General features: G+C 51.7%; 2 protein-coding genes across 21 annotated transcripts in view; one reads left to right on the top strand and one right to left on the bottom strand.

Moving 5' to 3' along the window:
* Nucleotides 1-1,548: 1,548 nt before the first annotated feature.
* On the top strand, nucleotides 1,549-10,593 carry DMAP1 (DNA methyltransferase 1 associated protein 1). The gene is made up of 11 exons (XM_009001066.5): nucleotides 1,549-1,606; nucleotides 1,788-1,937; nucleotides 2,431-2,522; nucleotides 2,789-2,984; nucleotides 8,286-8,444; nucleotides 8,562-8,729; nucleotides 9,036-9,221; nucleotides 9,375-9,446; nucleotides 9,752-9,824; nucleotides 9,965-10,257; nucleotides 10,474-10,593. The coding sequence occupies exons 2-11, from the start codon at nucleotides 1,833-1,835 to the stop codon at nucleotides 10,531-10,533; spliced, it is 1,404 nt and encodes a 467-aa protein (XP_008999314.1). The 5' UTR covers nucleotides 1,549-1,606; nucleotides 1,788-1,832; the 3' UTR covers nucleotides 10,534-10,593.
* Nucleotides 10,594-11,005: 412 nt separating this feature from the next.
* ERI3 (ERI1 exoribonuclease family member 3) overlaps nucleotides 11,006-13,974 on the bottom strand; it is a 134,835-nt gene continuing 131,866 nt past the window's right edge. For all 20 annotated transcript variants that reach the window (XR_013519991.1, XR_013519990.1, XR_004726815.3 and 17 more), the window contains one exon: nucleotides 11,006-11,534. Coding sequence is in view for 17 of the 20 variants with exons in the window: in XM_035251194.3 (XP_035107085.1) it covers nucleotides 11,452-11,534 (83 nt within the window). In the remaining 3 variants the exon portion in view is untranslated. The remainder of the gene's footprint in view (nucleotides 11,535-13,974) is intronic.

Genomic DNA, 13,974 nt, shown 5'->3' on the forward strand with positions numbered 1-13,974 from the left:
CATATTAAACAAATAATTAAACAATTAATTAACTACAACTAGGTCAAGTGTTTCAGGCAGCCAATTGCTCTATCCCCTTCTGGCTCCAAGGACCATTCCCTTACTCTGTGGGCAATTTCTGCTTTAAGACTGTGGCTTCCTCTGGAAACTGTTTGGAGCTCAGTAGATCCATCCAGGAATCAGGCCCAAGAAAAGGTTTGAACCTCCAGGCCTGGTTCTCCAAAGTTTTGGGGCCTAATCAGGCTTTTAGCTACAGCTGTTGTATCCCTCGGTCTTCTCCAGGCCAGAACAGGCTACAGCCTTTATAGCTAACTCGTGCAAGCTGTCTGCTCCTCTAGCCCCTGGGATCTTTGGCAGTCTTAACTTGGGGTCTAGCCTTCTTAATTCCTTAACAAGACCCACTCCATGCCCCAGGCTATGTGTCCTTCCAGTTGACAGGCTGGTTTGCAGACTGCTGAAGCTGGGAGCTGCTTTCCTTGTCCTTCTGCCATTCCTCAGGACCTGTCTGTCTCTCTCTTTTCGGGAAGATCAGCAGGTTTATTCCCTTGAGAGATACTTCTAAGCTGCTCCCTGCTTGGGACTGTGTTTTCGGCTTCTTCATAACCCAGAGAGTGCAGCTACCTCCTGTACTAGTGAAGTTCCACGAAGCTGGCTCCAGGAAAGCCCCAGAAGGCCACAACCCCCAGGTATCTCCAACCGAGGAGGTGGAAATGAGGGCCCATACCTCACCCCATTTTGGCAGCCGCCCTAGGAAGCTCTGCCTTTATTTCTTCACCTTCAATGGTCACAATTTTTTGTTTTGTTTTGAGACGGAGTCTCTCTCTGTCGCCCAGGCTGGAGTGCAATGGCGCAATCTCAGCTCACTGCAACCTCCGCCTCCTGTGTTCAAGCGATTCTCTTGCCTTAGCCTCCTGAGTAGCTGGAATTACAGGTGCGCGCCACCACGCCCGTCTAATTTTTGTATTTTTAGTATAGACAGGGTTTCGCTATGTTGGTCAGGCTGGTCTTGAACTCCTGACCTTGTAATCGCCCGCCTCAGTCTCCCAAAGTGCTGAGATTACAGGCGTGAGCCACCACACCCGGCCCAGCTTATAACGGTGTTCTCTCTTCACCTCCAAGCTTAGCACAGTGCCTGGTATATATTAGCACTTAATGAACAGGGGGCAATTCTAATCATTAACTCATTTAATTAAAAAATGTCCCAGGCATTGTACTAATGTTTTACATGGATTCTTGGTATTTCAATTTACACAGGTGCCATTACAATTTCCATTCTGCAAATGAAGAAACAGGTTCAGAGAAATGAAGTGACTTCCCAAGTTCTGGTATCTCTTCATTGCCTGAGATGCAGCGGAGCATCGTAAAGGGAAAATGCCTGAAAGCAGGCAGTGCACCAATACGAACCGGCTCGCGGGAGAAGCAAACGGTGGCAAGCTCAGCGCGGCCAGCAGCTTTCGTCCTCGGTTGCCAGTCGGCTCTGTTTTCTAAAACACCGACCGGAAGTGTTTCTGTCGGCCGCGTTTCCAATGAGCACCGCCGGAAGTTTCTGCCGCAGCTTGGCGGGGACGGGGGAGTGGGTAGTGGGGGCTGCAGCCGCGGGACCCAGGTGCGGAGGCGTGTGGGGCCAGGTGGCTGAAGGGGCCGTTAGGAACATCCAAGCGGTGGGACACAGGCAGTACCCCGACCTGACCTGGACCACCCTCTTCCTGGCGGCCGGCTTCTTCATTTCGCCTCCACTTGGGTCTGGAGTGTCCCTGTCCACTGACCCGAGCCTGGTCCTTCCTCAGGCACTGACCCTCGACCTTGGGTCGCTCCCCCATCTCTCAGGCGCGATGGCTACGGGCGCGGATGTACGGGATATTCTAGAACTCGGGGGGCCAGAAGGGGATGCAGCTTCTGGGACTATCAGCAAGAAGGACATTATCAACCCGGACAAGGTAGCATGGGCACCTGAAAGCGTTGGCTAAGGGAGGGTAGGGGAGTGAAGATGGAGAGGAGTGACAGCACAAGAGAGATGGGGCAACGGATGGGCGTTACACTTCTAGTGAGTTGGGCGACAAAAGCGGTGACATAACGGGACAGAGAATTTGTGTCATCCTTGATGAGAGGAACATCGTGGGAGATTGTGGGACCAAGAGAGTGTGACACTTCTAAGAGATGAGAGGATCAGGCGAGTGTGATGTTTGCAAGATATTGTCAGGGAGAGATCAAGACATTGTGACAGGCAGAGATGGTGGGATGGGGAGCGGACTGCTCTGATTTGGGGATAGGGTGGTGCCCTTGGGAGTGGGTTTCTGTGCCTTTACAGTATGTCAGTATGCCTGTCATTGACCTTGTTGGTGCTGGTTTGTTCAGGGATTGAACTGGACTAAATAATTTTCAGGAAAGTGGGTGTAGGCTGTGGTTCCTTTCTGTGGTTTCCTTCCTCAGAAAAAATCCAAGAAGTCTTCTGAGACATTGACTTTCAAGAGGCCTGAGGGCATGCACCGGGAGGTCTATGCCTTGCTCTACTCTGACAAGAAGCAAGTATTGGAATCCCAAGTCCCTCAGGTTATGGGCCCTGATTCACCTGCCATGTCCCTAACTCCTAGTTTTCTCTTCCAAGTCTCTCCTCCCTAGCCAGGGCTCCTGCTTGCTCAGCAGGATGCAAGAGGGCCTGAAATCTCTTGTTCCAGGACATGACTTTCTTGCTGTAGGGTAGGGTAGGGTAGATCAGCTCCCTAGGACAAAAACCTCTTTAACACCCCTTCTGATCCTAATCTCCCACCTCCCTAAACCTCACTGCCAGGGATGCACCCCCACTGCTACCCAGTGACACCGGTCAGGGCTACCGTACAGTGAAGGCCAAATTGGGCTCCAAGAAGGTGCGGCCTTGGAAGTGGATGCCATTCACCAACCCGGCACGCAAGGATGGAGCAATGTTCTTCCACTGGCGACGTGCAGCGGAGGAGGGCAAGGACTACCCCTTTGCCAGGTTCAATAAGGTGAGCTACTTTCATTCGAACACAGCCCAAGATTGCCCTCCAACTTTGAGCCAGTTGTGCAAGCTCTCCAGTCTCTTAGGGTTGGCTCCAGGGGCACGCTTATGCCCAACTGTGGTTACCCACCCAGTCCACATGGCAATGCATGCGGTTACCCACCCTGTCCTTGTGGCAGTGTGTGCAGAGTGGGACTCCATGGGTCTTTTCTGCCCAAGGGATCCTGTTCTTCCCCAGACCTGCTCTGGTTTTTTATGCCTTCTCTTGTCCTTGCAAATGTTGCTGTTCCTCAGAGCTGTATCCTAGGTGCTCTGCTCTTGTCGCTGTATACTTCCTTAGTATGAACCCTGTGGCTTCAGTTACCCTCTATATGTCACCAATCCAGAGCCATGGTTCCTTCACATCCAGTCATTTACTAATATCTCTTTCTGAATGCCCCACAGGTACCTTAGATCAGATAGGTACCCTAAACAGAGCTCATCATCTTCCCTTGCTTTGTCTGTCCAAAATCTGTTCCCCATCTCAGTGAATGGCACCATTTTCCACCCAGTTGCCCAAACCAGGAACTTGGGGGATTGTCCTTGACTTAGTCTTCTCCTTTAGCCCTCACAGTATTTAAATCAACAATAGGACAAACAAGGTAGGGGAAAACAATTTGCCACACTGTACCAAAATTCGTTTTTCAGCTACAGTATGAGCTTTGAGGAAATAAATTGGAGTCTTTCAAATAAGAGCCACCAATAACATGAAGCCAGGATTTGAATGGATACAAAATGGGATAAAGACTGCATTTGTAGGCGTAGGGGAGTCCTACCTTCAATAGGTTGGTCAGGGAGGGCCTCTCTGAGAAGGTGGCATTTGAGGTAGATGCCAGTGGCATCTATTTATTGAGTCCTGTTGATTCTGTTTCCATAATAAATCACGTCACTGACTATATTCTTCATCTCCTATGCCAGCCCTTTAGTCCAAGCTGAGTTATCTCTGGTCTAGATTACTGCAGCTAAGCAGAGCAGGGCCTTCCCAGAGTCTTCCAGCCAGTGACAGGCAGAGCTAGATTGGACTAGGGTTAACTAATCAATTACTTAAGCCAGTGTACAGTGTGGCCTCACAGCTGCTGCAGCCTGGAATAACCTAGACTGATAGCTGAAAAGCACTAGGGACTCAAACCCAGGACTCAAGTTCCAGCCTCTCTCTTCTCAGCCCAGTATATCCAACTGCACCTGGATGCCTCCCCCTGGATGACTTACAGGCTTCTCAGACTGAGCATGGCCAGGTATGCAGCCATCTTTTTTCCCCTTCCCCAAACATGGTTTTCTTCCATTTTACCATTATCCTTAGACTCCTCAGACCCAGTAGAGGGAAAGGCTGGAGATGTAAGACTGAGAAAGGGCAAGTAAGAGGTGAGGGATCTGAGGCAATCGCAGGGAAGGCTGATAAGTTGAGGTGGAGATGAAAGAATATTCATTTTGTATTTAGTAAATACTGCTCTGTGCCAATTCAAGCCCTAGGCATTGGGAACACAAAAATGAATCAGACACAATGTCTTTAAAAAACTCCATATCGTTGGGGAAAGGGTTGGGGGAGGTACAAGCAATTATAATTTGCTGGGATACTTGCCATACTGGGAGGACCCGAATGTCATAGAGTAGGTAGAGTCAGTCTTGAAGGATGTCACCAGGTGGTATTATGAAAGGAGTGCAGTGACTTCAGGCGGCAGGAACAGCATTGTCAAGGAATGAATAAATTTTTTTTTTAAGTTCACATGTATGGGATGCTATGGGTATTTCCATGTTGATGAAGCCTAAAGCCTGAGGTGTAGGACATGGTGGGAGATGAGGCCTGAGAGGTCAGCAGTGGCCAGGCCAAGCAGAGCCTTGGTAGCCAAGCCCAGGAATTTGGGCTTTACCCTCTTGTCTTTGGTAGCCAGTGGTAGATTTTAGCCACAGTCATGTTAGGATAAGATGTGAATTTTAGGAAGATCATGGTGATCTGTCTAAAACTGCAGCAACTGTGAGGCCACACTGTACACTGGCTTAAGTAATGGGCTAGGAAATCCTGGCCCATCTAGCTCTGCCTGTCACTAGCTGGGTGAGTCTGGGAAGGCCCTGCTCTGCTGAGCATCAGTAATCTAGACCAGCAATAACTCAGCTTGGACCAGGGGCCTGGGGGATGAATATACAGAATGAATATTCTTTTGTCTCCACTTCAGTTTGTCTCATCTAGCCTTCCCTCCCATCGCCTCGGATGACTTACCTCTTGAGTTTCAGAAAGATATTTGATGGGGTGGAAAATGGAGTTGGAGTAAAATGAAGTAACAATCTTCCTCCCCAATATTGCTCCTCCTGGCAGTCCCTCTCTCAGTCAGTAGTGCCCCCATCCACTGTCTTACTCAAGCCAGAAACACAGGAGTCACCCAGGAGAGCATCTTCCCTCACCCTTCACATCCAAATCCTGTGGTTTTTATCTTCTAAAGCCTCTCAAGCCTGCCATTTTCTCTCTCTTCCCCTCTGCTATTTTAGTTCTGGCCTCTTCACTTCTCACCGGCATTATTTCTAAAATCTGCCAGCTGGTCTCCCAGACTCGTTTACCTTCTCCATCCTCACTGCTGCCAGGGTGGTCTTTGTGAAAGACAGGCATGACCATTTGACTCCTTATGATGAGCCTTATTGGCTGCCATGCACCAGATGGGTTCTGGGCTCCTTAGCAGGCATATAGGCCTCTAGAAGCTGGCCTCTGCTGGCGTGCCAGCTCTTTTCATACCTCCTGTCTCACCCTTGTTTCCCCAACATGTCCCCAGCTGCCAGCTCCACACACATCAGGCTGTCTTTCCCTCATGAATGTGTTTGTGTTGCTCCCTGTGCCTAGGATTCTTTTTCCCATCTTCTCTCATGGGTTCCCTTTTACTTAACCTTAAGACTGAACCAGGTCTTATTTACCTCTTCTCTAACTAATCTTTGTCCACAGGCTGGAGTATCACTTGTTATACCCTATGCATCAAACTTGCCACACTGTACCAAAATTAGTTTTTCAGCTACAGTATGAGCTTTGAGAGGCTAAAATCCCTGCCTGTCATATTCAGCACTGTGTCTTCAGCATAGGTATTGCAGTCCCATGATAAATATTTGCTGAATGAATGAAAAAAATGTCTTCTTCACTTGACTATGAGCTACTTGAGAGGACTGGCTACACAGTTCCTGGGTTTTTTTTTCTCTTTTTTCCTTTTTTGAGACAGGGTCTCTGTCGGCCAGGCTGGAGTGCAGTGGTATGATCTCAGCTCACTGCATTCTCCATCTCCAGGGCTCAAGCGATCCTCCCACCTCAGCCTTTTAAGTAGCTGGGACCACCAGTGTGTACCAACATGCCTGGCTAATTTTTGTGTCTTTTTTACAGATCAAGTTTTACCGTGTTTCCCAGGGTGGTCTCGAACTCTTGGACTCAAGCAGCCCACCCACCTCAGCCTCCCAAAGTGTTGGGATTATAGGTGTGAGCCACAGCACCTGGCCCTGAGTTTTTGTTTTTTGTTTTTTTTTTAGTTAAATTGAATTAAAATGCATAGGAGAAATACGTAACCAAACCTGGGAAACCAGAGAGACTTCCCAGAGGAGATGATGCCTGAGAGCTCGAAAGGATGAGAAAGTTATCTAGGTAGAAGGAATGTGGAAGTGGAAGGCATTTCAGGCTAGAGCAGAGGTCAAGTTGGAAGTGTGGTATGTTCTAGAAACTGCTAGTCATTTGGCTGCAATTTAGGGTTCATGAAGGACAGTGGCTATGGGAGGAGGCCAGGTCATTTATTTGTCTGTTCATTAACAGATCTGGTAGACACTGATAGGTACAGTGTGCTGAATCCTAAAGGTGGGAGATGCACTGGACAACCCTTGCTCTTGAGGAGTTTGTGAATTATCTAGAAGCTGCTTTATCTTAGATGGAGAGCCTTTGAGGAGTTTAATAAGGGATGGTCGGGGGGATTTATAAGATATATATTCTAGAACACCTAGGACAGTGTATCTCAAATTATCTGTGTTGAAGGACAGTTTTCTATTTTATTTCCAATCCATCAGAGACTGATAAAAATAATAACATTATAAAGACATATACAAGTCCATGTTTCTTCATATTAGGTTCAACAGCACAGCATACAACTACTGTAAAATTGTTATGTAAGTTTTTCAGTGTCTGCTCTCAGTTTCCACCCTTATCATAGACCAGAGATAACTGTAAACAGCACTGGTTTGCAGACTGTCCTTTAAGTAGCACTGCTCAAAGAGATCACGTCTTAGCTGTAGATGGAGAATTGATTGGAGGAGGATTGAATGAAGGCAGAGCTCAGCAGGGAGGCTGTTTCTCTGATGCAGGCAAGTGACAGTGGTAAGCTGGACTGGGAAGTGGCAACGGAGACAAATTTTGGAGGTAAAAGCCACAGATTTGGTGAAGGGGAGAAGTCAAGGGGAAAGGAAGGAATTAAAGATGCTGCCCAGGTTTCTGGCTTGAGCAGCTGTATTGGGTGATGGTGATAGTGACTGAAATCTGGACTGGAGAAGATAATGTTTGAGGGAGGACCATGAGTTCAGTTCTGAGCTAAGTCTGAGGTGCATGGAAGACTCCAGTAGGAGATATCCAAAAGGCGACCAGTTTTGGAGCTGGCTGTGGTCTTTAACTGAGAAGAGAGAGTTCCCTGAGTTAGTTTAGCATTGACTCCATCCTTGGGTCTCTGACAGACCCAGCTGGTGGTAGTGCTGTTTGTCTCTGGGGGAGGACTGTAAGACTGGTAGTGTGGGAGAAGGGAGGAAGGGGCATTGGCAGGGCTGCATATGTTGGGAGTAGGATTCAGGCCCACTTCCATATTCTGTAGACCTGACCTTGGCAAACTCTGGGGAGCGACAAGTCCCACTGTTCCCACTGGGTGGCAGTAGTGCTTCAGACAAGAGTTGTAGGGACTAGGGGTGCTGGGCCTTTCTCCAGGTATTTAGCCATCTGTCTTGCTTCAGAGTTGATCTTTTGACTCCACAGAAACACTTACATGTGGGCCCCTCACCTTACCATGGGGGCAGGAGTGTCTGTCCCATTACTGAGGCTCTAGAGCTGAAGACATAGTGAAGTTGCTCCTGGAATAAATCAGAGGCAGGCTGCAGTCCCAAACCCTGCCATGGCCTCTAATCAAGCAGACAGGTTCTTTTCTCACTCCGTGCTGAAGGGGCACACGCCCAGGGGCTGGCAACAAACAGGAGAAGCTGTGGTCACAGGGGGCTGGAGCCTGTTGGACATGACATGATGTGGGCATGCCCCTACTGTGTCCCTCTGTGCCAGTAGACTGTGCAGGTACCTGTGTACTCAGAGCAGGAGTACCAGCTTTATCTCCATGATGATGCTTGGACTAAGGCAGAAACTGACCACCTCTTTGACCTCAGCCGCCGCTTTGACCTGCGTTTTGTTGTTATCCATGACCGGTATGACCACCAGCAGTTCAAGGTGAGCCACTGTGCATTTGCATGTGTGCCCAGCTCCTGGGTCTAGCAGGCCCTACTTTTATGCATCCCTTCCACATGCCCCTGAATGTTTATTCCTCCACCCTGTCTTGCTCCTCAGAAGCGTTCTGTGGAAGACTTGAAGGAACGGTACTACCACATCTGTGCTAAGCTTGCCAATGTGCGGGCTGTGCCAGGCACAGACCTTAAGATACCAGTATTTGATGCTGGGCATGAACGACGACGGAAGGAACAGCTCGAGCGGCTATACAACCGGACCCCAGAGCAGGTTAGCCCAAGGCCACATACCTGTGCTTCATGCCCCAAACTCCTTGCCCATTCCCTCTATCCTCCGCAGCTCTCACCTCCCACTCGCAGGTCCCTGTGCCTCCCACCGATACCCTATTATCTGCCCCGAGCCCATTCCTACCTCTCACTGAGGTACCTCATCCCCCCTGATTTCATAGCCCTTCACCTCCCTCATGATCCCTTACTTCTCAGATTCCCTCACAGACAGCCCAGCACCCCATCACCTCCGTGTCTACCCTCTCTCCTGGAAGTGCCCTCACACACTTTGCATCCCTCACTTTCCCAGGTGGCAGAGGAGGAGTACCTGCTGCAGGAGCTGCGCAAGATCGAGGCCCGGAAGAAGGAGCGGGAGAAACGCAGCCAGGACCTGCAGAAGCTGATCACAGCGGCAGATACCACTGCAGAGCAGCGGCGCACGGAACGCAAGGCCCCTAAGAAGAAGCTACCGCAGAAAAAGGAGGCTGAGAAGCCGGTGCGCAGGCTCAGCCAGCCCAGCTCAGGGTGGAAGGGTCACCTGGCACAAGGCCCCACACCCGACTGGAGGGTTCTGAGAGCACTCAGTGCTGATGGGGTGGTGGGCCCTCTCCCTACGACACCTTGGTCTCCATAATGCCTTCTCCCCCAGGCTGTTCCTGAGACTGCAGGCATCAAGTTTCCAGACTTCAAGTCTGCAGGTGTCACGCTGCGGAGCCAGCGGGTACGTGAGTTCTCTCATTTAGCATGTTTGGGCCTGGGTTCTCTGCTCTCAGCTCCACAGGGCAGGCAAGTGGAGCTAGAGCCATAAGAGATTGCTACAGAGGTGGCCTCTCCAGAATCTAAGGGATGTGGCCAGACTAAGGTCACAGTTTCACTATATTCATCTTCCTGGCTATTTCCTTTTCTGGCTCATAGTTAACCTCTGTGTTACCGTCTTTTCCACCCCTCTTTCCCACTGCCTTTTGTCCCCTTCATCCTAAGCGTCTTATGGCTGGGAGAGGCTTAGCTTGCCTGGTTTCATTGCAGATGAAGCTGCCAAGCTCTGTGGGACAGAAGAAAATCAAGGCCCTGGAACAGATGCTGCTGGAGCTTGGTGTGGGTGAGTATGGGGACTGGGCCCTATAGGGTGTACCCACCCGAGGCTATGGATACAGGCTGGGCAGGGGGAGGACAGTTCCTGTTGCTGACCCTCTACCACACCTGGGCTCTGCCCCTGTGCTGCCCACTGCCTGCCTGCAGAGCTGAGCCCGACACCTACGGAGGAGCTGGTGCACATGTTCAACGAGCTGCGAAGTGACCTGGTGCTGCTCTACGAGCTCAAGCAGGCCTGTGCCAACTGCGAGTATGAGCTGCAGATGCTGCGGCACCGTCACGAGGCACTGGCCCGGGCTGGTGTGCTGGGGGGCCCTGCCACACCAGCATCAGGCCCAGGCCCGGCCTCTGCTGAGCCAGCAGTGACTGAACCCGGACTTGGCCCTGACCCCAAGGACACCATCATCGATGTGGTGGGCGCACCCCTCACGCCCAATTCGGTAAGAGCCTGGACAGGCTGGGAGGCATGCACATGATGTAGGGGCTCCTCTCCCTTTAGTGCCGCAGCAGGTATCATCCCTTCTGTGCGGGTCTGAGACCCAGGGTAGGAGTGGTTGACCAGTGGGCGTCCTTGTCACTGAGCGTGTGAAACACATGCACCAAGCCTGACTCAGTCCTTGGATGTTCACTGACCTCAACGCCTTCTGTGTCCTCAGAGAAAGCGACGGGAGTCAGCCTCCAGCTCATCTTCTGTGAAGAAAGCCAAGAAGCCGTGAGAGGCCCCACGGGGTGTGGGCGACACTGTTACGTAAATAGAGTTGCTGAGTTGGACCAGACTGCTTCCTTTTCCTTTCTACCACTTCTGATGCTCCTAGTGGGAGGGTTGGGCCAGGAGGGGATTGTCACAGCCACTCCATGGGGTGGCAGGTAGGTTTGCCTGTGTTGAGGTCCTTAGCCCTCTGGCCACTAACCACAACCAGTTTTACCCAAACTCCTGTACCTCAGAGCACCTGTGGTTTACACTCAAGATGACTTTGCATGCAGCCTGTGCTGACAGTCCCCACACTTCCAAAGATGTGTACATATTGAGTGAGAGTGTTACAGGTGCTGCAGTGATGGCCAGTCACACATGGACGGCCTTGTGCACAGAGGCAGTCTGGAGCGTGCTCTACCTACCTTCACGTCCTGAGAGCTTTAGTGCAGCAGCAGCCTCTCACACACACATGGTTTTGCACACACCCCCAGTGCCTCGTTTCCCCGACTTTATTCAGTGGCACGTTCACAGCGGGGATGGGGGTAGACACAAGGTGGGGCCTGATCTGTCCTGGAGCCCTGGGGGCACCACACACCATGCACTATGGATGGGAGGGGGCACAGGGGGGCTTGGTGGCCCCACAGAAGCCTGTGTACCAGGGAGGAGGCGGTGAGTGCCTGGGTCCCCCTAGCCCAGGCCCACAATGGGAGGGGCTGATACTGGGCTGAGATCGAGGGGTGGGGATGGGGGTCACAAAGTGTCTGCTCCAGAAGGGCCAAGTGGCCAAGCCCTTGCCAAGGGCACAAGCCCACAGGGCAGCTGGGGGACACTCTGGATGCAGAGCTATGCCACTCTCCCTCTTCCCCTCTGGTGAGGGAGTGGATGATTCTGGGCTGGGCCAAACAGCTACCCTGTCCTGCCCCATCCTGTCCTTGGCCGATCAGAACGGTTTCGATGTCTGCTTGAAGATGAAGCCTCGGTAGGCGAGTGTCTTCATGATGTTGGCAATGTTCTTGCAGTCGTCTAAAAAGGAGAGAAAACATTTAGATCAGCCCCAGATCCTTCCCCTTCATGCCCACAGGTGCTCTTATAAGGGTGGGGGTGGGAAGCAGGGTCAGATTAAGGAGCCACAGGCTCTAGAGAGGGTGGTCCCATCCCCTGGTGGCAGCATCCCTAGCTTCGGGTTGCGCTGGGTGATGCTGGGCCATCAGGAAGCCTGGTCTCGATGCTTCTCAGTTTCATAATTCATGCTGGAAATTGGCCGGCATGTCCCGCCCTGGCCCCAGTGGTGATGTATGGGCGCCGTCGCAGTAAGAAAAAGGCAGAGTAAATGTGTAATTTCTCCCTTGACGGCCCCCGGCCGCCGGGCGATCCTTCTTGTTGCCGCCGCGTGGGGACGGCCCATCCGCCACACTCCGTCTTCCCGCCACCCGCCTTGATGTCTCCATTTCATTACTGCGCGGCCATTCATCACACCCACGGCCAGGGTGACTTTGCCGGTACTTTCGTGTGTGTGGGAGATGTGACCCAGGCCGTAATCACTGGTGACAAGGCACAAGGCTCGGCACTGCTGGGCCAGGGCCCTGGGAAACACACCTGCCCTGTGTCCTGGGCTTGCCTGGGCACCTGTTCCTGTGCAGCCCTGACAGGATGGGGAGGGTCCAGATTTGTAGTCCTCCTCATAGCAGACACTGCTGTATACATCAGCAAAAGTCCCTTTGTCCCAGTAGGCTCAAAGTGGGTGCTGGTCACTTTTTTGGGCCCTGTTTCTCCCCATACCTCATGTGGAATATGTCTGCATGTGTCAGACTCTCACAAGCAGTTTCTCCAGTATTGGATGCTTTCAGTTGTCCTAGAACCCTGGAGGCTGCAGGATCAGGCCTCTGGGCCCTCAGTATCATGGACATGGGCCAGGATTTGTTCCACCACCACCACCACCACCTGCAGGAGGTGTACCTGCCCAGAGCTTATTCCCCTAGAGGAAGCCTAGGAGAAAGAGCCTGAGTGCCCGAGTTTTTCAGTTCAGCCGCCTACAGCAGCCAACTCATCCCCTCACCTGCCTCTTCTCCACCTCCTTTAGATGCTGCTGCTGGGCCATAACCAGGGCCTCCATCACCACCAACCTTCATAGGATCGATGCCGTGATTGTAGAAATATTGTACATCAATGTCATAATCAAGCATGGGGGGTAGTAAGGTCAAGGTGGGGTCAGGAAACCTCTGCATGTCAAGGCCCACCCTTGCCAGGACCTTAGCCTAGGAAGGGGGACCCTCCAGCACTAGCAAAGGGCAGTGGGAGGGTCAGCCCAGGCCTTTTATCACTAGCCAGATCCTAGCTCTGCAAAGCCTGCTTTGAGCAGGCAAGTCAGACGGTCCTGTCTTACAAAGCTCAGCGTGGATGTACCTGAAGTGGATGTGGGCATGGAGAGATGACACCTTCCCCCAGGGACTCTGGAAGCCATAAGGGCTGGTCTGAGGCAGAACAGTGGGAAGACAGATGGGTGGGTAGTGGCGGCCATGGCAACTCCAGACGTGACCCATCCCCGTGGTTTATGGGCCGGACACGCGCCCCGCTCAGCTGAGGCCCCATCATTTGTCTCTCTTAGTGTGTGTGCCTGTGCAGTGGGGGTAGAGGGTGGAGGAGGGAGGGGCTGTGCTAGGCAGTTGACAGGAAGGGGAATGGGACAGGAAAGGGCCTCAGAGAGGGAGGGGTTAGGATGGGAACCATGGGCTGTGATGGTGCCAATAGAGGGACTATGATAGGGTGATTTTCTTCCCAAATAAGTCTGGCCCTGTCAGGGTACCTCCAATCCTTCCTGTCTCCTGCACCCTAGGGACCATGGCCTCTGTGCATATTAAGAATAAGTCCCCTCGTTATCTGCAATTACCCAGCGGCCACACACCTCATTTCTTCCAGCAGAAAAGAAAATTAGTTTTCTATTGACTTCATCTGGCTCCTCCCCCATTGCTGGACATATCGTTCAATTTGCTTCCCCTGGCCCAAGTGACTGTCCCAGCCCCAACCTCCAGGTCACCAGCGATCCAGTGGGCAAGCACTGATCTCCCACCTGTGCCTGGCCCTGTGCTGGGAGAAGGTCCTCATGTCCCAGTCTCTGTCCTTGACCTCTCCCCACTCTACACACCGGATAACTTCATCTAATTGTGAGTTTCAGCTACCGCCTGAAGATCACAGTCTCCAGCCTAGACAGCTTCTGGGCTTCACTCCACATAATCCTGAATATTCTCTTTCTAGATAAACAAACTCAAAACGTCTAATCATGAGCTAATTTCCTCCCCAAGAGGCTTCTTACCCATCTTGCCATGTTCTCCATCCCAGTGAATGGCACCATAGTCCACCCAAAATGCCCAAAGAAGAAACTTGAGAGTCATGTTGCCACTCTGCCCTCACTCTCCAAATCCAAGTAAGTATGAACTTCTGCAGATTTTCTCTTATTCTCTGCCTA

The sequence above is a fragment of the Callithrix jacchus genome, chromosome 7, assembly GCF_049354715.1.
Source record: "Callithrix jacchus isolate 240 chromosome 7, calJac240_pri, whole genome shotgun sequence".
NCBI lineage: Eukaryota > Metazoa > Chordata > Mammalia > Primates > Cebidae > Callithrix > Callithrix jacchus.

What these genes read in the sequence shown, in the direction of transcription:
- DMAP1 (XM_009001066.5), top strand. Translation starts at nt 1,833, where the DNA reads ATGGCTACGGGCGCGGATGTACGGGATATTCTAGAACTCGGGGGGCCA. An exon ending in CCTTTGCCAGGTTCAATAAG is followed by an intron (nt 2,985 to 8,285) that starts GTGAGCTACTTT and finishes CTGTGCCAGTAG; the next exon opens with ACTGTGCAGGTACCTGTGTA. An exon ending in GCTGCTGGAGCTTGGTGTGG is followed by an intron (nt 9,825 to 9,964) that starts GTGAGTATGGGG and finishes GCCTGCCTGCAG; the next exon opens with AGCTGAGCCCGACACCTACG.